Source organism: Lucilia sericata, unplaced genomic scaffold, assembly GCF_015586225.1.
Source record: "Lucilia sericata isolate MDLA Ls3-8-SP2 unplaced genomic scaffold, ASM1558622v1 Contig000869F_arrow, whole genome shotgun sequence".
NCBI lineage: Eukaryota > Metazoa > Arthropoda > Insecta > Diptera > Calliphoridae > Lucilia > Lucilia sericata.
The window spans coordinates 42448-64446 of NW_023994860.1; the positions used below are offsets into that span (position 1 = coordinate 42448).

General features: G+C 27.5%; 2 protein-coding genes across 6 annotated transcripts in view; one reads left to right on the forward strand and one right to left on the reverse strand.

Annotated features, from left to right (window-relative positions):
• Positions 1–21999, forward strand: part of LOC119608676 (myb-like protein M) — a 157760-nt gene that overhangs the window by 13291 nt on the left and 122470 nt on the right. For all 5 annotated transcript variants that reach the window (XR_005231832.1, XM_037963181.1, XM_037963182.1 and 2 more), the window contains exon 2: positions 7076–8614. Coding sequence is in view for 4 of the 5 variants with exons in the window: in XM_037963181.1 (XP_037819109.1) it covers positions 7166–8614 (1449 nt within the window). In the remaining variant the exon portion in view is untranslated. The remainder of the gene's footprint in view (positions 1–7075; positions 8615–21999) is intronic.
• LOC119608678 (protein snakeskin-like) lies at positions 15568–20244 on the reverse strand. Its single transcript, XM_037963185.1, is given in 4 exon segments — positions 15568–15846; positions 15848–15908; positions 15967–16163; positions 20017–20244. Coding segments are annotated over 4 exon segments (489 nt in total). The 5' UTR covers positions 20068–20244; the 3' UTR covers positions 15568–15666.

Sequence of the window (21999 nt, forward strand, 5' to 3'; positions counted from 1 at the left end):
TTGTTAGATAATATTTTTTATTTTTAAGAGGAAAGACAAAAAAGTGGAATAAACAAAAAGATAAAATTAAGCACCCTAAACTAAGAAAACTAGAAAACTACTTAAAAAATAAGAACCTTAATAGCTTAAGCTAATATTTTAATAATTTCAACAAAAATTAGTTTATAAATATTTGTTTAGACATTTTAAAATAATTTCCAAATATCTAAGATAAAAATCTATAACATTTAAGAAATGTTACTTAAGATGACAATTTTTGTTAAGGGTTTTAAATTTGGTTTTGTTGTTTTGAGGAGTGGTTTCTATAATTTCTAGTGAAATGTTTATTACGTATTTTGTTAGTATAATTTAATTGAAATTCTATACACGTTTTCAAATTTACAACAAAATTTGTTAACAAGTCTTTTCTACACATGTCCAAACAATTTAACTTGATGATATATCAACATCATCAGCAGCAGCAACAACATCATCATTATCATCATCATGATCGTTGTCGTAGTCATCGTCATGTGTTTGAGTGGTTGATGATTTTATTAGCATTTTTTTTAAGGTAATAAAACAAGTAAAATGTTTAATTTATTAGCAAACTTAAAAAAAATTTTATAAATAAAACATTTTCTTTTTTTGAGCAAAGGTGGTCTGCATCTTAAGTTTAAGAAGAGACAAAAAAAGACTTTCAACAAAATTCCCCCCAAAAATGTGTTTTAAATCGGTTTCAAAATACATTTTAGTTTCAAAAAATCTTCAATTTTTGCTTAAAACTTTATCTTTGTCTTTAGTAGACATAAACTCTGCTTTTTGATTTCCTTTTGTTTAAAAAAATTTTTCTGCCCAAACTTCTTATCTCTTTTTAATTCTTTAATTATATATAGTTTTGCTTAACAATTGTGTTTTTGTTGCTCAATCATTAATTATCGTCGTCTTTTTCTTTAATAAAATGTTTGTTTATGGTGTAATTTTGTTTTATCTTTTTAATTTTTAAGAAAAGCATGCATTACTCAATATTGTTTTAAAATGAAATTTATTGCTGAAATAAACACTACTTACCGACATTTCTAATTTAATCAAGAAAATATTTAGAAGTTACTAAGGTACTAAGATAAAGGCATTGAGAATTTATACATAATACCTACAATAAACCATCAATAACTTTATTAAGCGTTTAGGAAGCTTTTTGAAAATCTTAAAAACATACTTTTCAAATATTTTCTTCACATTGAATTCTATTAAAAACAATTTTTTATAAGAAACTCTTTCACTTTACAAAAGCTTTTTCATATAACAATTCTTTTCCAGAAAAGATTTTGCTACGCAAGTTTTAGCTAAAAAGCTTTTTATAAAAGAGCTCTCATATAAAAAGATTTTTTTTTCTAAAAAAGTACTTTCATTAAAAGTTTTCTTCTAAAAAAGCTTTTTCATAAAAAGTTTTTTTTTTCGATAAAGCTAGTTTATAAAAGGCTTTTTTCTGATAAAGCCTTTTTACTAAAAAGCTCTTTGATACTATAAAGCGTTTTTTCCAAATCGCTCTTTCATTAGAGAGTTTCTTCTAAGCTCATTCTGAAAAAGCTTTTTTCTAAAAAAAACTCTTCATTATAAAATTTTATTTTCTAAACAAACTCTTTCATAAAAAGCTTTTTGCTAATAACCATTTTTCTAAGAAAGCTCTTCATTAAAAGTTTTTTTCTAAAAATTAATAAAAAAGCTTTTTTTTGATAAAGCTCTTTCATAAAAAGCTTTTTTATGAAAAAGCCCTTTCATAAGAAGCTTTTTTCTGAAAAAGCTCTTTTATATAAAATTTTTTCACACATAACTTTATACTAAAAAGCTCTTTTATATAAAGCGTTTTTCTAACATTGATCCTTCATTTCTTTCAGAAAAAGCTTTCACCAAAAAAGGTCTTTACACCTCTTACGCAAGTTTTGGCTAAAAAAGCTTTTTTATAACAGATCTTTTTGTAAGAGATCTGTTATTTTTTTTATTTTTCTGAAAAAGCTCATCCATTAAAAGGTTTTCTCAAAAAAAGCTTTTTTTCTGATAATACTCTCTCAAAAAAAGTTTTTTTTTTTTTTGATAAAGAGCTTTTTTTTCTGACAAAGCTCTTTCATGGAAAACTTTTTCCCGATAAAGCTCTTTCATAAAAAGCTTTTTTTATAGAAAAACTTTCTAAAAAAGTTCTTTCGAAAGTTTTTTTTTGAAAAATCTCTTAACATATGTATTTTATATACTAAAGCTTTTTCTTACAAACGTTCCAAAAAGGATTTTTGTTCAACAAGTTTCTAAAGAAGCTTCTTCTAAAATAGCTTTTTAAAAAACAGTCTTTCTGTCTGAAAAAGCTTAAAAGGTTTAGTCTAAAAATGCACTTTCATAAGAAGATTTTTTTAGCAAAGCTCTTTCATAATTTTTTTTCCAGAATAAGCTATTTCATAAAAAGCTTTTTTTCTAAAGAAGGTGCTTTCATATAAAGTATTTTTCTAAAAAAGTTCTTTCATATAAAACTTTTCTTGAAAAAACTCTAATAGCTTTTATACCATAAAAGGTCTTTTTTAAAAATGGTTTCTAGAAAAATCGAAAAACTATTATTTATGGAAAAGCTTTTTCTAATAGTTTATTTTTTATTTTTTTTTTTTAATAAAGCTTTTTTGAAAGTTTTTTCTACATTTTTTTTCTAAAAAGTTTTTATCTAATACATAAAAGCTTTTGTTAAAATGTTTTATTTAAATTTTTTCAAAAAGCTTTTTATAAGGCTTTTTCAAAAAAAGCTCTTAAAAAATAATTTTCTTTTACTTTTCTGAAAGCTTTCATATCAAAAATTTATAAAATCATTAAAAATCTTAAAATATTGTTTGATATTGTTTAATTAATAAAGAGTAGCAAAAGCTTTTAAAAGCTCTTGTAGTAAATATATCTATAAACCATTTCAATTTAGCATAAATATTAAAAAAGTCATTAAAATTGAATTAACCTTAAACATTTTGTTCAAATTAATGAAGAATTTCAGAAGCTTTTAAAAGCTTTAGAATTAAAATTAACAAAAACTGTATAATTTCCTGCTACAATTATAAAATCTATAAACAATTTAAAAAAACCTTTTAAAATTTATAAAAATGTACAAAAGCTTTTAAAAGCTCCTTTAATAAAATTGATAAAAATCTATTAAAATTATATAAAACCTTTGCTAAGTTGTTTAATTTCTAATAAATCTGTAAAATTTTTTAAAATTTACCAATAATTTCAAAAGCTTTTTGAAAGCTTTTAAAAGCTTTGGTAATTAAAGTGATAAAAACTATCTATTAAAATTTCTACTACAGTTAACAAATCGAAAAAATTAGTAATTGACTATTTAAATTATGGAAAATGTTTAAAAGCTTTTAAAAGCTCTTCATAAAACTACCGAAATTCTTAGATTTTTTATATTATGTTGAAAGTTTCTTAATTTTTAAGAATTTTTGTTATTTTTTTAGTAATTTACACGCCAAGCTTTTGTGTTTTTCTATTTATATTTAGAATTGTTTACCTAAAGCTTTAGATAAATTTTGTTGAGCTGTTAATGATCTTTATAACAAAACGAATGTTTTTCCCTGCCTTTGGACTCTTGACAAAATCTAGTCTATTGTATGTCGCCATAAGTATGCTATCTACTATTTTTTTTGTTCTTCTTTTATTGTTGTTGTCATAAAATAATAATAAAATATGTAAGAATTTTATCAGTTTTACAATTGAAATTGATAATAAACACACACACATGCATGTATAAAAAATAATAACAACGAACTATAATATATAAAAAATAATACGCGCTTTTCTAAAAAATTTGCTGGAAACTAGTGCAGGTGTGCTGCCCGAGAATGCAAAATCAGGGTTTGGCAAAATTATATTTAATTTCTTACAATTTGTGTAGTTGTTTTCTTTTTATCATTTAATATTAAAATATATATTTTTTTCTAAAATATTTTTTAAAATGATTTCCTTATGATTAAATTTTGTTTTTGCTGCTTTACCCCTGTTACCATTTAATTAATTTTATTATTATTTTGTTTAAATTTAATTTATATCAGCGTTTATTTTTAGCAATTTTTTTTCTATTTAATCACAAACTTATTGTTTCCATTGAGTTGTATTTATGTATATATTTCTCAGGCGACGTAATCAAAGTCTAGCGGTAAATATTTATTTATTTGAAATTGTTTTGAATTTGTTTTTGTTTCAAAAACAGATAATTGTGTTAATAAAGAGTTCATTACCATGCTTTAGGCTGTTTTTTTGAGATTATTTTCACAATTTTAATCTTTTTTTTGGTTTTATTTAAAAAAGCTTTTACTTTTATTCTAATTAACATTTAGATTTTAAATATACAGAAATATTTGCAAAGTTTTTTTAACATTTTTGACTTAAATTTCTTCAAAAGCTTTTAAAAGCTTTTGCCATTATTGCTCAATTTACCCAATTTTTTGTGGAATAAGAAATATTTAATGCCCAGCTTTTGTGTCTCATAAAATTTTATAGTTTTTGGAACATTTTTATACCAAAGCTTTTGAAAGCTTTTGCTATTTTAAGTAAATTTAATTAATTTTATTCAAATATTATAATTTCTAGCTTCTTAAATTAATTATACAACTTTTTATTGAATTTTGAAGCAATTTATAAAAAGAGCTTTTTAAAAGCTTTTACCAAACTTTCATAATTAAGATAATTTTTAACATATTTTATAATGTCTTATTAATTAAGTTGTATGAATTTTTCCACATTTTATAAGCAGAGCTTTTAAAAGCTTTTGTTATAAAAACATTAAAAAACCATAAAATCAAAATATAAAACATCTTTTTAATTATTTATTAAATTTATTAAATTTTTAAAGTTTTATTTTTTTTTTTAATTTTTAAAAAGGTTTGACACTTTTGTATTTTTTTCTACTAGAGCTTTTAAAAGCTTTTCACATAATTTTAACAAGTTTAAAGCTTATTTTGCCCAATATAATAGATTTATATTCTTTCAATATTTTTATACCGAATTTAACGAAGTTTTAAAAGAATTTATAGTAAGAGCTTTTAAAAGCTTTTGCAAATTTTTATTAATTTTATAACTTTTTACAGTTTTATTGCATTTTTAATAATTTTCTTAGGTATTCCGAACATTTTTTATAGTATTTTGTGCTCTTTTCTAGTAGAGCTTTTAAAAGCTTTTGCTATATTATATAATTTTGATGAATTTTTAGTTCAATAACATAATTTTAATAATATATAATAATTTAATTATTATAATAAGTGTTTACAAGTTTTTCTTAATTTTTAAAACTGAGCTTTTAAAAGCTTTTTTCTATTTAGAGTGATTTTTAGGATATTTTTGTGTAATTTATAGTTTTAGCTTTCTATCATGATTTTTATCACAATTTTCATAGTTTTTTTTTACATTTTTTCTATTTAGAGCTTTTTAAAGCTTTTACAGTTTTTAAGGAATTTTGAAACATTTTATTTAGTTTTAAATAATTTGTAAAAAATTATAAAGGTTTTTCAATGATAATACATATTGTATTTTTTGTTGATTTTTGTTATATTTGTTGTTTGAAGCTTTTAAAGCTTTTTAAGTTTATTTTAACATTTTTTAGCTTTTATGAGAAAGTTTTTAATTGTTTATGTCATTCTTTATAATTTTCTATTTTAGAGTTAATTTTTTTCATATTTTGTTTAAAAAGCTTTTTAAAGCTTTTATTTTTTTGTTTAATTTTTAACATTTAAAATCCATTAACTATATTTAATATGTCAGATCAATTTATTTCGTAATTATCGTAATTTTTTACTTGGTTATTGTTAAGAGCTTTTTGATTTGGTTACAGCTTTTGCTTATTATTTGTTTTTTTTTTTTGGAGTTTTGAATGATATCTAATAGTTTTTAATGCTTTTTTTTGCGGAGCTTTGAAAGCTTTTAGTGTTTTTGTTGTGTTTTCTTTAAAGCTTTTGATATTTTTGAGTTTTTGAAGTATTTTTCGGGTAAATTATTTTATATGAAAGATATTTAGTATAATTTATTGCTTTTCGCTTGATTTTTAGCTAAAGCTTTTAAAGCTTTAGTGTTTTTTAGGGGTTTTTAGGTAAAAATTTTAAATTTTTTTTAAATTTTTGAAGTTTATGTGTTAATAATTTGAAGATTTTGTCGCTTTAGATTGGGTTTTGTAGCTAGAGCTTTGAAAGCTTTTTTTTACATTTTTGAAAATTTTTTAATTTTTTATTGATTTTTTTAAAATTTTGAAAGTTTTAACAAGATTTGGACACTTTTTGTTAGGTTTTTTTGGCAAAAGCTTTTTATATTTTTCAATGGTTTTAAGTAAAGCACTCGAATTTTTTGTCATTTTTAATATTTTATTACCATTTTAAATGTTTTAACAAGATCTCGATACTTTTTGCTGGGTTTTGCATCCAGAGCTTTTAATATTTTTCTATTGTTTTAGGCAAAGCTTTTAAAACTTGATGTTTATGTTGATGTTTTTAGCACTTTTGTCATTTGTTTTTAATTTCCAAAATGAATTTTTATTTAATTGAAACTTTTACAAAAAGCTTTTGACCTTCCAATGATTACTACAATTCATAGTTGTTATTGATTGATTGTTTGTTTAATTCTTAAGCACACTTTATTACATGATATTGATGAATTATTAAGTAAATTTCTTTATCAAAAGTTTTATCTATTTTCAGTTTAATTTAGTATGAATGTAAAAAAAAAATTGTGTTTAAAGTACAAAATAGTAATAATATTTCCAAGTAAAGGGGAAAACAAAACACAAACGATAATTAAGTTTGCAAAAAAGCAAGAAATTTCCAAAGTCTAGGACGGAGAGGGGGAGGAGAAGGGGCTGATATTAAAACCCTAATAAATATATTTTTTTTTCGGTTAAACAAATCTAATCAATAACAAGTTGTTGGTGTTTTTAACTGTAACATGAAAGTAGGGAATTTGATAAGAGAAATGAAAAGAAGTTTTTGTTAGAAAAGGGGAACTTTTAGACAAAATTTTTAGAAATAAAATTAAAATTTAGAAAAAATTAGTAATTGAAAATTAATTTTATTTACTTTCTTTTTAGTGCCACATGAGGTTTCTAGAGGCCATTTGGGATTGTAGAGGTGGAAAGTTTTTAGTTGCTTGCTAACAGAGTTGAGCTTTTAAAACAACCATGAATTCCACAAGAGTTGAGACCAAAGCAGCCGTTAAGGCTCAAAAGAAACAACAAAAGTTGGTGAAAAAACAACAGCTGCAAAAAACCGAACAATTAAATAAGAATCAGAAAAATTCTTTACAAACTGCCAAAAACTCCAAAAACCCCACAACAACTGCCGTTAATCACAATAACAATAATATTAATAGCAACAATAATAATCTTAATGAAACCAACAACAACAACAACAATAACAACACAAATATCAGTCAAAAATTGCGTGAATACTATGAACAACAGCAACAACAAAAACAACTTATCAATAGCAATTCCCAAACACTTTTAGCCGGCGGCCCACCCAAATTTGAAAGATCCGGTAGTTTCTCTTTAAAAGGTAAACTCTCGAAACTTATCAATTCGATAACCAGCAGTAAGGAGAGTTTAAATAAAATCGAAGACGATAGTGAGTTACCTTTTAAGTTTACCCGCAGTCGTTCCATGATTTTACCACGACGTACAAATCGTCGCAGTTTGATAGAACCTCAACTAGAGCAATTATCCGAAGAAGATCCCACCTCACCGGCTTCGCCACGTAAGAATTCCATAGAAAATAACGATAACGATAATAATACCCCACTAAGGCCTCAGTCTATGGCTAATCAGGCCACTTCCACGCCTGTCGAGACTTCCCCGGCTCAACTGCGCAAAACCTCTACTCCCGTATTAACACAAGATGCTGCCTTTGATCCGGTGGCCAATTTTAAAAAACGTCGTTCCTCCACCTTAATATCCTCCTTTAAGACCACTTTTGGCTTAAGTTCGGAAAAGAAAAAGGATAAATTAAATGACAAATGGCGGGCCTCGCTTCAGTCCCTGCAGGCAGTAGACAATATGGTCAGTTATGAGAATATGTCCTTCATCGACTATGACAAATTCAATAGCTATGAAAAGCAATTAGAACGCAAACTCTCACAAGTTAGTCTTATGGATCCTTCTTTAAATTCCTCCCTAATTCCCGACAACTCCCTGATATCGGATAACTCCTCCTATATACTACTCTCTCCCTGTACTCCCTCTAATGCCACCACCACCTCTCCCTTTATTACCCCGCAAACAGTGGTAAGACGTCGTAAAACTTCCTCCTCTCTACACGGGTCGGCGCGTGAATTAGCTAAACGTCGTAGTGCCTCTCGTAATAGTTTTCATATGGATCCGGATTATGAGCATAATTTGGATAAACCGCGTAATGTGTATCGTGAAAGTTTGGATTCGCGTAAACTCGAGTTACTAAATGACATTTCGCGTAATTCGTATATCTTAGATAGTGATTTAGTGGATATATTGGATTTGGCCTCGACGCCTTTAACGGCTAGAAAAAGGCCTTACTATAAACGTTGTGCCAGTCAGATCAGTACGGAGCGCACGAAGGCGGGTCAGGATGTTGTCGATGCAGCAGTTAAAGTTCAGGTGAGTGTCCATAAAAGCTATATTTAAGAAAGATTTTAACCAAGAATAAGTTTTCCAAGTAACTTTTAAAATTACCTTTGGCACCCTGATTTTCTCTAGAAAATAACTGTTGGTATACTGCTTTAAAATACTATAAATTAATTTTAAATGTCTTGTTCAAATATTTGTTTTGAGTCAAGTTTAATTAAGACAATACGCTTAATAATTTAAGACAATTGTCTGCTATTGAAATGTATTACGCGCCATTTAAGAGATGAGGGAACCGAACGACTTACTGCCTGGGTTTGGGGTGTCTGTACTAGGCAGCTTTAATTAAAAACGAACATGAGAACTAGAATGATACATACATAAGTTTTTCGATTAATTTTTTATTACAAACAGATGTCTGTTTTTTTTTGCTAAAATTTATTAACATTATTTTTTGGCAAAAAAAATATATATATTATTTAATAAATTAAAGTTTAGTGACCTAGCAACTAATATAGCTTCTATAATTTTTTTATGTTACAGTTCAGTTCTAGTTAAGTTTTAGTTTAGTTCCAGTTTAGTTCTTGTTCTGTTCTAGTTCAGTTCTAGTTCAGTTCTAGTTCAGTTCTAGTTCAGTTCTAGTTCAGTTCTAGTTCAGTTCTAGTTCAGTTCTAGTTCAGTTCAGTTCTAGTTCAGTTCTAGTTCAGGTTCTAGTTCAGTTCTAGTTCAGTTCTAGTTCAGTTCTAGTTCAGTTCTAGTTCAGTTCTAGTTCTAGTTCAGTTCTAGTTCAGTTCTAGTTCAGTTCTAGTTCAGTTCTAGTTCAGTTCTAGTTCAGTTCTAGTTCAGTTCTAGTTCAGTTCTAGTTCAGTTCTAGTTCAGTTCTAGTTCAGTTCTAGTTCAGTTCTAGTTCAGTTCTAGTTCAGTTTCTTCAGTTCTAGTTCTAGTTCAGTTCTAGTTCTAGTTCTAGTTCTGTTCTAGTTCGTTCTAGTTCTGTTCTAGTTCTGTTCTAGTTCTGTTCTAGTTCTGTTCTAGTTCTGTCTAGTTCTGTTCTAGTTCTGTTCTAGTTCTATTCTAGTTCTGTTTCTAGTTCTGTTCTAGTTCTGTTCTAGTTCTGTTCTAGTTCTGTTCTAGTTCTGTTCTAGTTCTGTTCTAGTTCGTTCTAGTTCTGTTCTAGTTCATGTTCTAGTTCTGTTCTAGTTCTGTTCTAGTTCTGTTCTAGTTCTGTTCTAGTTCTGTTCTAGTTCTGTTCTAGTTCTGTTTCTAGTTCTGTTCTAGTTCTGTTCTAGTTCTGTTCTAGTTCTGTTCTAGTTCTGTTCTAGTTCTGTTCTAGTTCTGTTCTAGTTCTGTTCTAGTTCTGTTCTAGTTCTGTTCTAGTTCTGTTCTAGTTCTGTTCTAGTTCTGTTCTAGTTCTGTTCTAGTTCTGTTCTAGTTCTGTTCTAGTTCTGTTCTAGTTCTGTTCTAGTTCTGTTCTAGTTCTGTGCTAGTTCTGTTCTAGTTCTGTTCTAGTTCTGTTCTAGTTCTGTTCTAGTTCTGTTCTAGTTCTGTTCTAGTTCTGTTCTAGTTCTGTTCTAGTTCTGTTCTAGTTCTGTTCTAGTTCTGTTCTAGTTCTGTTCTAGTTCTGTTCTAGTTCTGTTCTAGTTCTGTTCTAGTTCTGTTCTAGTTCTGTTCTAGTTCTGTTCTAGTTCTGTTCTAGTTTCTGTTCTAGTTATGTTCTAGTTTCTGTTCTAGTTATGTTCTAGTTCTGTTCTAGTTCTGTTCTAGTTCTGTTCTAGTTCTGTTTCTAGTTCTGTTCTAGTTCTAGTTCTGTTCTAGTTCTATTTCTGTTCAGTTCTAGTTCAGTTCTAGTTCAGTTCTAGTTCAGTTCTAGTTCAGTTCTAGTTCAGTTCTAGTTCAGTTCTAGTTCAGTTCTAGTTCAGTTCTAGTTCAGTTCTAGTTCAGTTCTAGTTCAGTTCTAGTTCAGTTCTAGTTCAGTTCTAGTTCAGTTCTAGTTCAGTTCTAGTTCAGTTCTAGTTCAGTTCTAGTTCAGTTCTAGTTCAGTTCTAGTTCAGTTCTAGTTCAGTTCTAGTTCATTCTAGTTCAGTTCTAGTTCAGTTCTAGTTCAGTTCTAGTTCAGTTCTAGTTCAGTTCTAGTTCAGTTCTAGTTCAGTTCTAGTTCAGTTCTAGTTCTAGTTCTAGTTCAGTTCTAGTTCTGTTCTAGTTCTGTTCTAGTTCTGTTCTAGTTCTGTTCTAGTTCTGTTCTAGTTCTAGTTCTGTTCTGTTCTATTTCTGTTCTAGTTCTGTTCTAGTTCTGTTCTAGTTCTGTTCTAGTTCTGTTCTAGTTCTGTTCTAGTTCTGTTCTAGTTCTGTTCTAGTTCTGTTCTAGTTCTGTTTCTAGTTCTGTTCTAGTTCTGTTCTAGTTCTGTTCTAGTTCTGTCTATGTTCTGTTCTAGTTCTGTTCTAGTTCTGTTCTAGTTCTGTTCTAGTTCTGTTCTAGTTCTGTTCTAGTTCTGTTCTAGTTCTGTTCTAGTTCTGTTCTAGTTCTGTTCTAGTTCTGTCTAGTTCTGTTCTAGTTCTGTTCTAGTTCTGTTCTAGTTCTGTTCTAGTTCTGTTCTAGTTCTGTTCTAGTTCTGTTCTAGTTCTGTTCTAGTTCTGTTCTAGTTCTGTTCTAGTTCTGTTCTAGTTCTGTTCTAGTTCTGTTCTAGTTCTGTTCTAGTTCTGGTTCTAGTTCTGTTCTCGTTCGTTCTAGTTCTGTCTAGTTCTGTTCTAGTTCTGTTCTAGTTCTGTTCTAGTTCTGTTCTAGTTCTGTTCTAGTTCTGTTCTAGTTCTGTTCTAGTTCTGTTCTAGTTCTGTTCTAGTTCTGTTCTAGTTTCTGTTCTAGTTCTGTTCTAGTTCTGTTCTAGTTCTGTTCTAGTTCTGTTGTAGTTCTGTTGTAGTTCTGTTGTAGTTTCTGTTGTAGTTCTGTTCTAGTTCTGTTCTAGTTCTGTTCTAGTTCTGTTCTAGTTCTAGTTCTAGTTCTAGTTCTAGTTCTAGTTCTAGTTCTGTTCTAGTTCTGTTCTAGTTCTGTTCTAGTTCTGTTCTAGTTCTGTTTCTAGTTCTGTTCTAGTTCTGTTCTAGTTCTGTTCTAGTTCTGTTCTAGTTCTGTTCTAGTTCTGTTCTAGTTCTGTTCTAGTTCTGTTCTAGTTCTAGTTCTGTTCTGTTCTGTTCTGTTCTGTTCTGTTCTGTTCTGTTCTAGTTCTAGTTCTGTTCTAGTTTCTGTTCTAGTTCTGTTCTAGTTCTGTTCTAGTCTTTCTAGTTCTGTTCTAGTGTCTGTTCTAGTTCTGTTCTAGTTCTGTTCTAGTTCTGTTCTAGTTCTGTTCTAGTTCTGTTCTAGTTCTGTTCTAGTTCTTCTAGTTCTGTTCTAGTTCTGTTCTAAGTTCTGTTCTAGTTCTGTTCTAGTTCTGTTCTAGTTCTGTTCTAGTTCTGTTCTAGTTCTGTTTCTAGTTCTGTTTCTAGTTCTGTTCTAGTTCTGTTCTAGTTCTGTTGTAGTTCTGTTGTAGTTCTGTTGTAGTTCTGTTCTAGTTCTGTTCTAGTTCTGTTCTAGTTCTGTTCTAGTTCTGTTCTAGTTCTAGTTCTGTTCTAGTTCTTTCTAGTTCTGTTCTAGTTCTGTTCTAGTTCTGTTCTAGTTCTGTTCTAGTTCTGTTCTAGTTCTGTCTAGTTCTGTTCTAGTTCTGTTTCTAGTTCTGTTCTAGTTCTGTTCTAGTTCTGTTCTAGTTCTGTTCTAGTTCTGTTCTAGTTCTGTTCTAGTTCTGTTCTAGTTCTAGTTCTGTTCTGTTCTGTTCTGTTCTGTTCTGTTCTGTTCTGTTCTAGTTCTAGTTCTGTTCTAGTTCTGTTTCTAGTTCTGTTCTAGTTTCTGTTCTAGTTCAGTTCTAGTTTCAGTTCCAGTTCAGTTCTAGTTCAGTTCTAGTTCAGTTCTAGTTCAGTTCTAATTCAGTTCTAGTTCAGTTCAGTTCAGTTCTAGTTCAGTTCTAGTTCAGTTCAGTTCAGTTCTAGTTCTGTTCTAGTTCTGTTCTAGTTCTGTTCTAGTTCTGTTCTAGTTCTGTTCTAGTTCTGTTCTAGTTCTGTTCTAGTTCTGTTCTAGTTCTGTTCTAGGTTCTGTTCTAGTTCTAGTTCTGTTCTAGTTCTGTTCTAGTTCTGTTCTAGTTCTGTTTCTGTTCTAGTTCTAGTTCTGTTTAGTTCTGTTCTAGTTCTGTTCTAGTTCTGTTTTAGTTCTGTTCTAGTTCTGTTCTAGTTCTGTTTAGTTGTGCGTGTTCTTAGTTCTGTTCTACTAGTTCTGTTCTAGTTCTGTTCTAGTTCTGTTCTAGTTCTGTTCTAGTTCTGTTCTAGTTCTGTTCTAGTTCTGTTCTGTTCTTCTAGTTCTGTTCTAGTTCTGTTCTAGTTCTGTTCTAGTTCTGTTCTAGTTCTGTTCTAGTTCTGTTCTAGTTCTGTTTCTAGTTCTGTTCTAGTTCTGTTCTAGTTCTGTTCTAGTTCTGTTCTAGTTCTGTTCTAGTTCTGTTCTAGTTCTGTTTCTAGTTCTGTTCTAGTTCTGTTCTAGTTCTGTTCTAGTTCTGTTCTAGTTCTAGTTCTGTTCTAGTTCTGTTCTAGTTCTGTTCTAGTTCTGTTGTAGTTCTGTTCTAGTTCTGTTCTAGTTCTGTTCTAGTTCTGTTCTAGTTCTGTTGTAGTTCTGTTCTAGTTCTGTTATAGTTCTGTTCTAGTTCTGTTCTAGTTCTGTTCTAGTTCTGTTCTAGTTCTGTTCTAGTTCTGTTCTAGTTCTGTTCTAGTTCTGTTCTAGTTCTGTTCTAGTTCTGTTCTAGTTCTGTTCTAGTTCTGTTCTAGTTCTGTTCTAGTTCTGTTCTAGTTCTGTTCTAGCTGTTCTAGTTCTGTTCTAGTTCTGTTCTAGTTCTGTTCTAGTTCTGTTCTAGGTTCTGTTCTAGTTCTGTTCTAGTTCTGTTCTAGTCTGTTCTAGTTCTGTCTAGTTCTGTTCGTAGTTCTGTTCTAGTTCTGTTCTAGTTCTGTTCTAGTTCTGTTCCTAGTTCTGTTCTGTTCTGTTCTAGTTCTGTTCTAGTTCTATTCTAGTTCTGTTCTAGTTCTTTCTAGCTATGTTCTAGTTCTGTTCTATTCTGTCTAGTTCTGTTCTAGTTCTGTTCTAGTTCTGTTTCTAGTTCTGTTCTAGTTCTGTTCTATTCTGTTCTAGTTCTGTTCTAGTTTCTGTTCTAGTTCTGTTTCTAGTTCTGTGCTAGTTCTGTTCTAGTTCTGTTCTAGTTTCTAGTTCTAGTTCTGTTCTAGTTCTAGTTGTGTTCTGTTCTAGTTCTGTTCAGTTCTGTTCTGTTCTAGTTCTGTTCTAGTTCTGTTCTAGTTCTGTTCTAGTTCTGTTCTAGTTTCTGTTCTAGTTCTGTTTCTAGTTCTGTTCTAGTTCTGTTCTAGTTCTGTTCTAGTTCTGTTCTAGTTCTGTTCTAGTTCTGTTCTAGTTCTGTTCTAGTTCTGTTCTAGTTCTGTTCTAGTTCTGTTCTAGTTCTGTTCTAGTTCTGTTCTAGTTCTGTTCTAGTTCTGTTCTAGTTCTGTTCTAGTTCTGTTCTGTTCTGTTCTAGTTCTGTTCTGTTCTGTTCTGTTTCTAGTTCTAGTCTAGTTCTGTTCTAGTTCTGTTCTAGTTCTGTTCTAGTTCTGTTCTAGTTCTGTTCTAGTTCTGTTCTAGGTCTGTTCTAGTTCTGTTCTAGTTCTGTTCTAGTTCTGTTCTAAGTTCTGTTCTAGTTCTGTTCTAGTTCTGTTCTAGTTCTGTTCTAGTTCTGTTCTAGTTCTGTTCTAGTTCTGTTCTAGTTCTGTTCTAGTTCTGTTCTAGTTCTGTTCTAGTTCTTCTAGTTCTGTTCTAGTTCTGTCTAGTTCTGTTCTAGTTTCTGTTCTAGTTCTGTTCTAGTTCTGTTCTAGTTCTGTTCTAGTTCTGTTCTAGTTCTGTTCTAGTTCTGTTCTAGCTATGTTCTAGTTCTGTCTAGTTCTGTTCTAGTTCTGTTCTAGTTCTGTTCTGGTTCTGTTCTAGTTCTGTTCTAGTTCTGTTCTAGTTCTGTTCTAGTTCTGTTCTAGTTCTGTTCTAGTTCTGTTCTAGTTCTGTTCTAGTTCTGTTCTAGTTCTGTTCTAGTTCTGTTCTAGTTCTGTTCTAGTTCTGTTCTAGTTCTATTCTAGTCTGTTCTAGTTCTGTTCTAGCTATGTTCTAGTTCTGTTCTAGTTCTGTTCTAGCTATGTTCTAGTTCTGTTCTAGTTCTGTTCTAGTTCTGTTCTAGTTCTGTTCTAGTTCTGTTCTAGTTCTGTTCTAGTTCTGTTCTAGTTCTGTTCTCGTTCTGTTCTAATTCTGTTCTAGTTGATAAACTATTTTTATCTTTTTGCGAGAAAGCCTGAAGTTATGCTTTAATTGTATAATAATTACTACTATTGAAATCAACTCTGGAAGATAAAATACAACCCAAGAACTAGGTGGCAGCCGAGAGCAAAAGTGGACCACCTCTAAATTATGAAATTGATTTGAAATAAAACTTTCCTAGATATTGGTTTAAAATTTATTTCTTAAACCCGGTATTATATAATAAATCGTCATTATGAATGCGGGGGAAGAGTCTTTCTTTGAGAGACATGTTTTTGGTCGAGTTTTCTTTCAAAAAAGTCTTTATTAATTGGTTAAGAAAATATTTTGAATATACAGTTGTCTCTTTTGAATCTTAAACTTTTAATAAAAATAAAAATGCATTTGACAATTTTTGGTAGGATTTTAATTTGGTAAGAAACTTAAAATTGACTTAAGTAATTAAAAATACCTTTTAAAAAGTGTCCAGTAATTTAAGAAGGACTTAAAAATTTTGAAGTAGTAAAGTTTTCTCTTCGTTTGTTCTAAATTTTTGTCTGATCTTTTGTAATCTTTGAAAAATATGTTAAAAATTTCTTATGGTTTAAGTTGGTTTAATGAAAAATTTGTCAAAATTTGTTTTTAAAACTAATTTGAACTTATGTTTTAAAATTAAAAAAAAAAAGATATATGGGTATGAAAAAGTATATATATTCGTTTGCTGAACTACTGCTGTTGATGGTTCTCTCTCGAATTTGTTCATTTACTGCACATAATCGGTATCACCCTTGGAGTAGTGTATGCAGGCCAAAACGGTATCCAATAGATACAGAGCTCCCTCTATAACACACAAAGCACCCATAGCAATACCCACTTGTCTTTCGGAGGCCACATATAGGAAATCATTGTCTTTCATATAACCCTTCCAGTAGTGGAGAGCAAGTACCGCCCACAGCCACCCACATGAAAGTGCCCACTACGTTCATTATGGTATCGGAAAGTTCTCTGAAAATGGGGAAATGAAATTCTATTATAAAAATTTAGAGGGTAGGGAAGGACTTACCTCTTGTGTTTGGTGGTGCCAAACAGATAGGCTATGGTATGGCAACCGGTATAGATGAAAAAGCCCACCATTACTCCCGAGGCCACGATTTCACAATCGGCACTTTTCTCCTCATTTAGATTCCAAGTACCGCCCACACCCAAGAATTCACCGCCATCACCGATACGATATAAGATTAAAATGATTAAATTAAGGACCTGAAAGAGAAATTGAGTTACAACAATACATTTAATCGAATAAATTTTTAGTCGAATAACAATTTATATTGATTTTATTCCAATCATATTTAAAATCGAATAAAATTCTTACATAAACTTAAGAAATCTTGTTGATTGTTAGTAATTTGGAATTGTAAACAATTTTATTCGATTCATTAGTTTAATCGATTAAAAATTTTATTCGAATAACAACCGATTATCAATAGAAAATCTTAAAAATAAAGTTTAAGCAAATATTTTCTTTTTAAATAGAATTATAAATGAATTATAAACAATTTTATTCGATTAATTTGTTTAATCGATTACAAATTTTATACGAATAAAACCCGATTATCAATAAAAAATCTTAAAAATAACGTCTAAACTAATATTTTTCTTTTAAATAGAGTAATGCTTAAAAATTTCTTTATACGGATAATTATGTAACCGGTTTTTATTCGTTTCTTATTATTCGTTAACAGATTTCTTATTAATTCGCAATTTATCAATCAGTTTTTCTTCATTTATTTTTAAAACTACTAAAACTTATAATTTTCGTTATTATTCGAATAATTTTGTAACCGGTTTTAATTCGGTTCTTTGTATAATTTAACCAATTTCCTAAAAATTTACATTAATTAAATGGGTTTTCGTTGTTTAGTTTAAAAACTAATAAAACTTATTATTTTTCCTTATTATTCGTATAATTTTGTAACCGGTTTTTATTCGGTTTATAGTTTTCTTCAGCCGATTTTCGTAAAATTTGCAGTAATCAATTGATTTTCCTTTACTAAGTTTAAAGACTGTTAAGAATTGTATAAATCATTATTATTCGAATAATTTTGTAACCGGTTTTTATTCATTTCGTATTATCCGTTAATCGATTTCCGAAAATTTTAAAGGTTTTCTTAATTAAGTTTAAAAACTATTACAATTTTTTAATTTTGTTATTATTCGCATAATTTTGTAACCGGTTTTTATTCGCGTCTCATTATTTGTTACCGCTTTCCTGAAAATTTGACTTAATCAACTTGGTTTGCTTTATTTAGTTTAAAAACTATTTATAATTATATTTTACGTTATTAATCGAATAATTTTATAACCGGTTTTTATTCGTTTCTTATTATTTATTAAACAATTTCTTAGAAAAATGTTTCAAATCAACTGATTTTGCTTTATTTACTTTAAAAACTATTAAATTTTATAATTTTCGTTTTAATTTGAATAATTTTGTAACCGGTTTTTTATCCGGTTTAAATTATTCGTGTTTTTTTTTTTTCATTTTTTATTATTTCTTAAGTTTTTTATTAAAGAAAAACTTATAATTCTTATAAAAATCTTTAAAGAAACGTGTTGTTTATGTGTTAAATCATTCAAATACTTGTTTTTATCCGCTTTTAACCGTTTTGAAGGATAGACATTTCTTTAAGGGTTTTAATTATTTCAAAAAGATTACTGTCATTCTAAAACATTAAATTATTAAAATTTTAAATAAAATTTGAACAGGTTTCGGTTATTATTAGTTTTTTTAAATCCGTCCGTCTGTTTCAGCTAAAGCTTAAATTTTTGTTCCTATATTTAAATTTGTCTTTTTTTTTTTTTGAAATTATTTCGTTAAATGTGTAATATTTTTTTTATTTATTATTTATATTATTTTTTTGATAATATTAATTCTTTATCAGTGTTTTTTCTTCTGTTGTAAAAATACAAAATACTTACTACCTTGAAACATTTTGGTTATCAATTACTCATATTATTTCAATGGTTTTGTGGTATGGGTGTTTTTTTTTTTTGCTTTAAATATGAATATTCATACTACTACTATGGCATATATGGTATTAACTACTACGTCCGATGTGCATATATATATAATAAAAGTAATAATATTTATGAAATTTTGTTTGTTTGATTTGACCACGCTTTTGGGAGTGGTTGATTAAGAAATATACTTTTGCGTTTTTTCAATGAATCATTTTAGAGTAAAAAAAAGACAAATTTTAAAAAAAGTAAAGTTTTTAATGAAAATAATTAAAAAAAAACTTTGTAATTTTAATCATTTAAGCATTTTTAAGGAAAACGAATAAACATGGCTAAAAACGGATAACAGGATATTAATATCAGTTAACACTGAAAAAGTGTTTTAATATGTTATTCAGATTATTCTTAAAGGCTTTTAATTTTTTCTTAAACAAATTTTTAAAAATTAAGTAATTTTTTTACAAAAAATTTTCAATAATTTTTTTAAATTTTAAATTTAATTAAAATAAATTTGTTTTTGTTAAAAATTCTTTCAAATTTCGATTTTTTAGATTATTAAGTACCAAAATCTCAATTTTTATGCAAATCGCAGATTTTTTTTAAGCTAAATTAAGGCCTTAAAGAAGGTTTAATGTATTATTTAGAATACTCTTAATGATTTTAAGTATTTTCTAGAAAAATTTACAAATTTTAAAAAAATTTTAAGAATTTTTTCAAAAATTTTAAAATTAAAATATTTTCAAATAGAAAATTTTTTGAAAAATATTCAGATAAGCATAAAAATTCTTTTAAATTATGTTTAATCTGCTTGTAAACATTCATAATCTCAATTTTTATGCAAATCGCAGCATTTTTGGTATCGCGGATAAAAACGGATAATGGCGGATAATAGGTTTTTAGTTTAAATTAAGGCGGGAAAGGAGGTTTAATGTATTATTAAGGTTGTGCTTAATGAGTGTGAGAATTTTTTCTCTAAAATTTTGTGAATTTTTATTATTTTTTATTAATTTAAAAAAAAAAAAAAAAAAATAATTTTTAAATGAAAATTTATTTGAATTAAAATTTTTGTTGCTAGAGAAGCTTTTTTGGTAAATTTGTTTTTGTTTTATGTTTATTAAATTCACAAAGATTTCAAATCTTAATTTTTAGAACAATCGGAGCATTTTTAAAAATTTCGGATAAAAACGGATAATAGCGGATAACAGGGTTTTAAGCCAATTTAAGGTGGAACAAGTTTAAAAATATTTTATTTAAGTTGATTTCAGTATTTTGTAAGCTTTTCTTATACAAAATTGTAAATTTTGAATAATTTTTTTTTAGGATTTCTAAAATTGCAAATTTTAAAAAATTTTATTTTCTCTTAAAATAGTTTTAATTTTGTTAAAATATGATTTCTAAACTCATTAAGAGTTATTTGTTTTAGTTTTGGACATTTAGGCTTAACTTTGGATTTGCGGATAAAAACGGATAATAGCGGATAAGGGGGTTTTAGGTTGATTTAAAGAGGGAAAAGTGTTAAAATGTATTTTTTTTTATATACAATCTTATAAATTTTATTAGAATTTTTAAAATTTTTCTTAAAAATATTTTATAAAAATTTAAAAAATATTAATTTTTTTCTAAAATATTGTCCAAAATATTCAAAATAATTTGATAATATGATTTTTAGCCACTGGACTATGAGTTTTGTTTATTACTAGACATTTTGCTTTAACTTTGGATTTACGGATAAAAACGGATAATAGCGGATAATGGGGTTTTAAGCTGTTTCAAGGCGGGAAAAGTAGTTTTAATTATTAACTAGGTTATTCTTAATGAATCGCTTTCATAAAATTTTTGTATTTGTAATTTTTAAATTGTTTTTTAAATTGATTTTTTAACTTCATTTAGCTTTAAGCAGTGAGTCATTTATTTGCTGGATATCAGTTAATAAAACTTTTATTTTTGTTTAGAATTATTTAATTTTAAGCACTTTGTTTGGTTTTTTAACGTTTTTTAAAGATTTTTTTTTTTTATTTTTTGTTTACGAAATTTATATAAAAATTGTTTATAATTTTCAGGAAATTAACTTTTTATGTAATAATTTTCTTTTTACCAATTTCAAGGCCTTGATAAATATAGAGCCAATTGTTTCTACAGACACCATTTTCGTTTATTTTTAGTTAATTAGTTTTTTTTCAGATATTTTTTGTAAAAATTTTCTCCAAAATAAAGTCTTTTTAACTTTATTCTTCTTGTCGTTGCGTTTTTCGTTCGTTAACTGACACCGTACGGCTACAAATGATATCGTAAAACCTATATTTTTCTTATTTTTTCTTTTTCAAACTACAAAATTTTTATGAAATATTCTATAGAAACCTGTAGCTTTTGCAATCCCTCTTTATTTTCTTTATTATAGTACTGATTGTGTATGGCAAGTGTATGGGTTCTATAACTGATAAGATTAGATAATAGAGTTTAGTCTTGCTACAACAAAAAATAGAAAATTATGATAACAATACGGGAATCAGTAAACTTTAACATTATTGAGTTTGTTATGTGGGTTACAAGTTATTTTTTGTTTTTGGTACACCCAATACACCTGCCGCCGCCGCCTTTCCTCGTGCTTTAGTGGAGTGAAAAAAATGTTTTATTTTTCCAAAAAAATTTTATCTTATCAAAATCTTTGATAAAAAAAATTATAAAATAATAATACTTTAAATGATTTCATTGTTTAAGTTCCCTCAATATTATTCATCATTATTTATATGAAGAAATCTATTTTACTTTTCATTTAACTTTTCCAAAACTTCCTGTTTTGTAAATCTTTTTTGAAAAATGTATTGTAATAAAATAATGACATCATTATTTATACTAAAATGAGTAATTGAAATTCTTTTTAACACCTTTAAACTTATTTTTCAATTAAAATTCTTTGTTTTTTCAACATTATTTAACATATTTTTCTATTATTAACTGCCGCATTTAGTTTTGTTTAAATTATTACTTTTCCTCTTAAAAATCATTAGAAAAATTATATTTTAATAATTAATTAATAACTCGGTCTCTCGCTTAAGTATCAATTGCTAACAGACAGACAGATTATTTTATCATATAAAAAGCAACAGCAACCTGTTACAGACCAAAATAAGGGGTTAGGTCAAACCCAAAAGAGAAAAGTTACAAAATTTTCTTTAAAATAATGAAATTTTACTAAAAATTTATTGTAGTTAATCGATTTTTAAACAAATTAGCCTTTTTTAAGCTTGTAATCCCAACTTGAGAAATTCCGGATAAAAACGGATAAGGCCGGATAAAGCAGTTTTATACAGATTTTCAATAAAAAAGTAGTTTGATCAAATTCTTATACATTTAACTAATTTTCTGACAAGTTTTTTTACGAAAATTTTCAAAATTAAACTTTTTTTGAGTGAAAATTTAAAATTTTTGTGTACAATTTCTGAAATTTTAAAAAAATGTTAAGAATTTTTTTCTAAAACACGAATTTTTCTACAAAATATCATTCCCTATAACAAAACTAATTCAAATTAGCCATTTTTATGTTTAAAATCCCATTTTGGGAAATTTCGGATAAAAACGGATAAGACCGGATAAAGCAGTTTTATGCAGATTTTTCAATAAGAAAGTAGTTTGATCAAATTCTTATACATTTTACTAATTTTCTAACAAGTTTTTTACAACATTTTTCAAAATTAAACTTTTTTATATGAAAATTTAAAATTTTTGTGTACAATTTATAAAATTAAAAAAAAAACAATGTTAAGAAATACTTTTTAAAATTATTTTTTTTTTAAATAGTATCATTCTCTATAACATTACCTATGCAAATTATACATTTTTAAGCTTAAAATCTCATTTTGAGAAATTTCGGATAAAAACGGATAAGACCTGATAAAGCAGTTTTATGAAAATTTTTCAACAAAAAAGTAGTTAAAACAAATTTTTATACATTTGTGCAATTTTCTGACAAGTTTTTAACAAAAATGTTTCAAAAATAAAATAAATAAAAAAATCTGCCTAAAACTGCATTATCCGCTATTATCCGTTTTTATCCGAATTCTTAAAAATGTTTGGAATT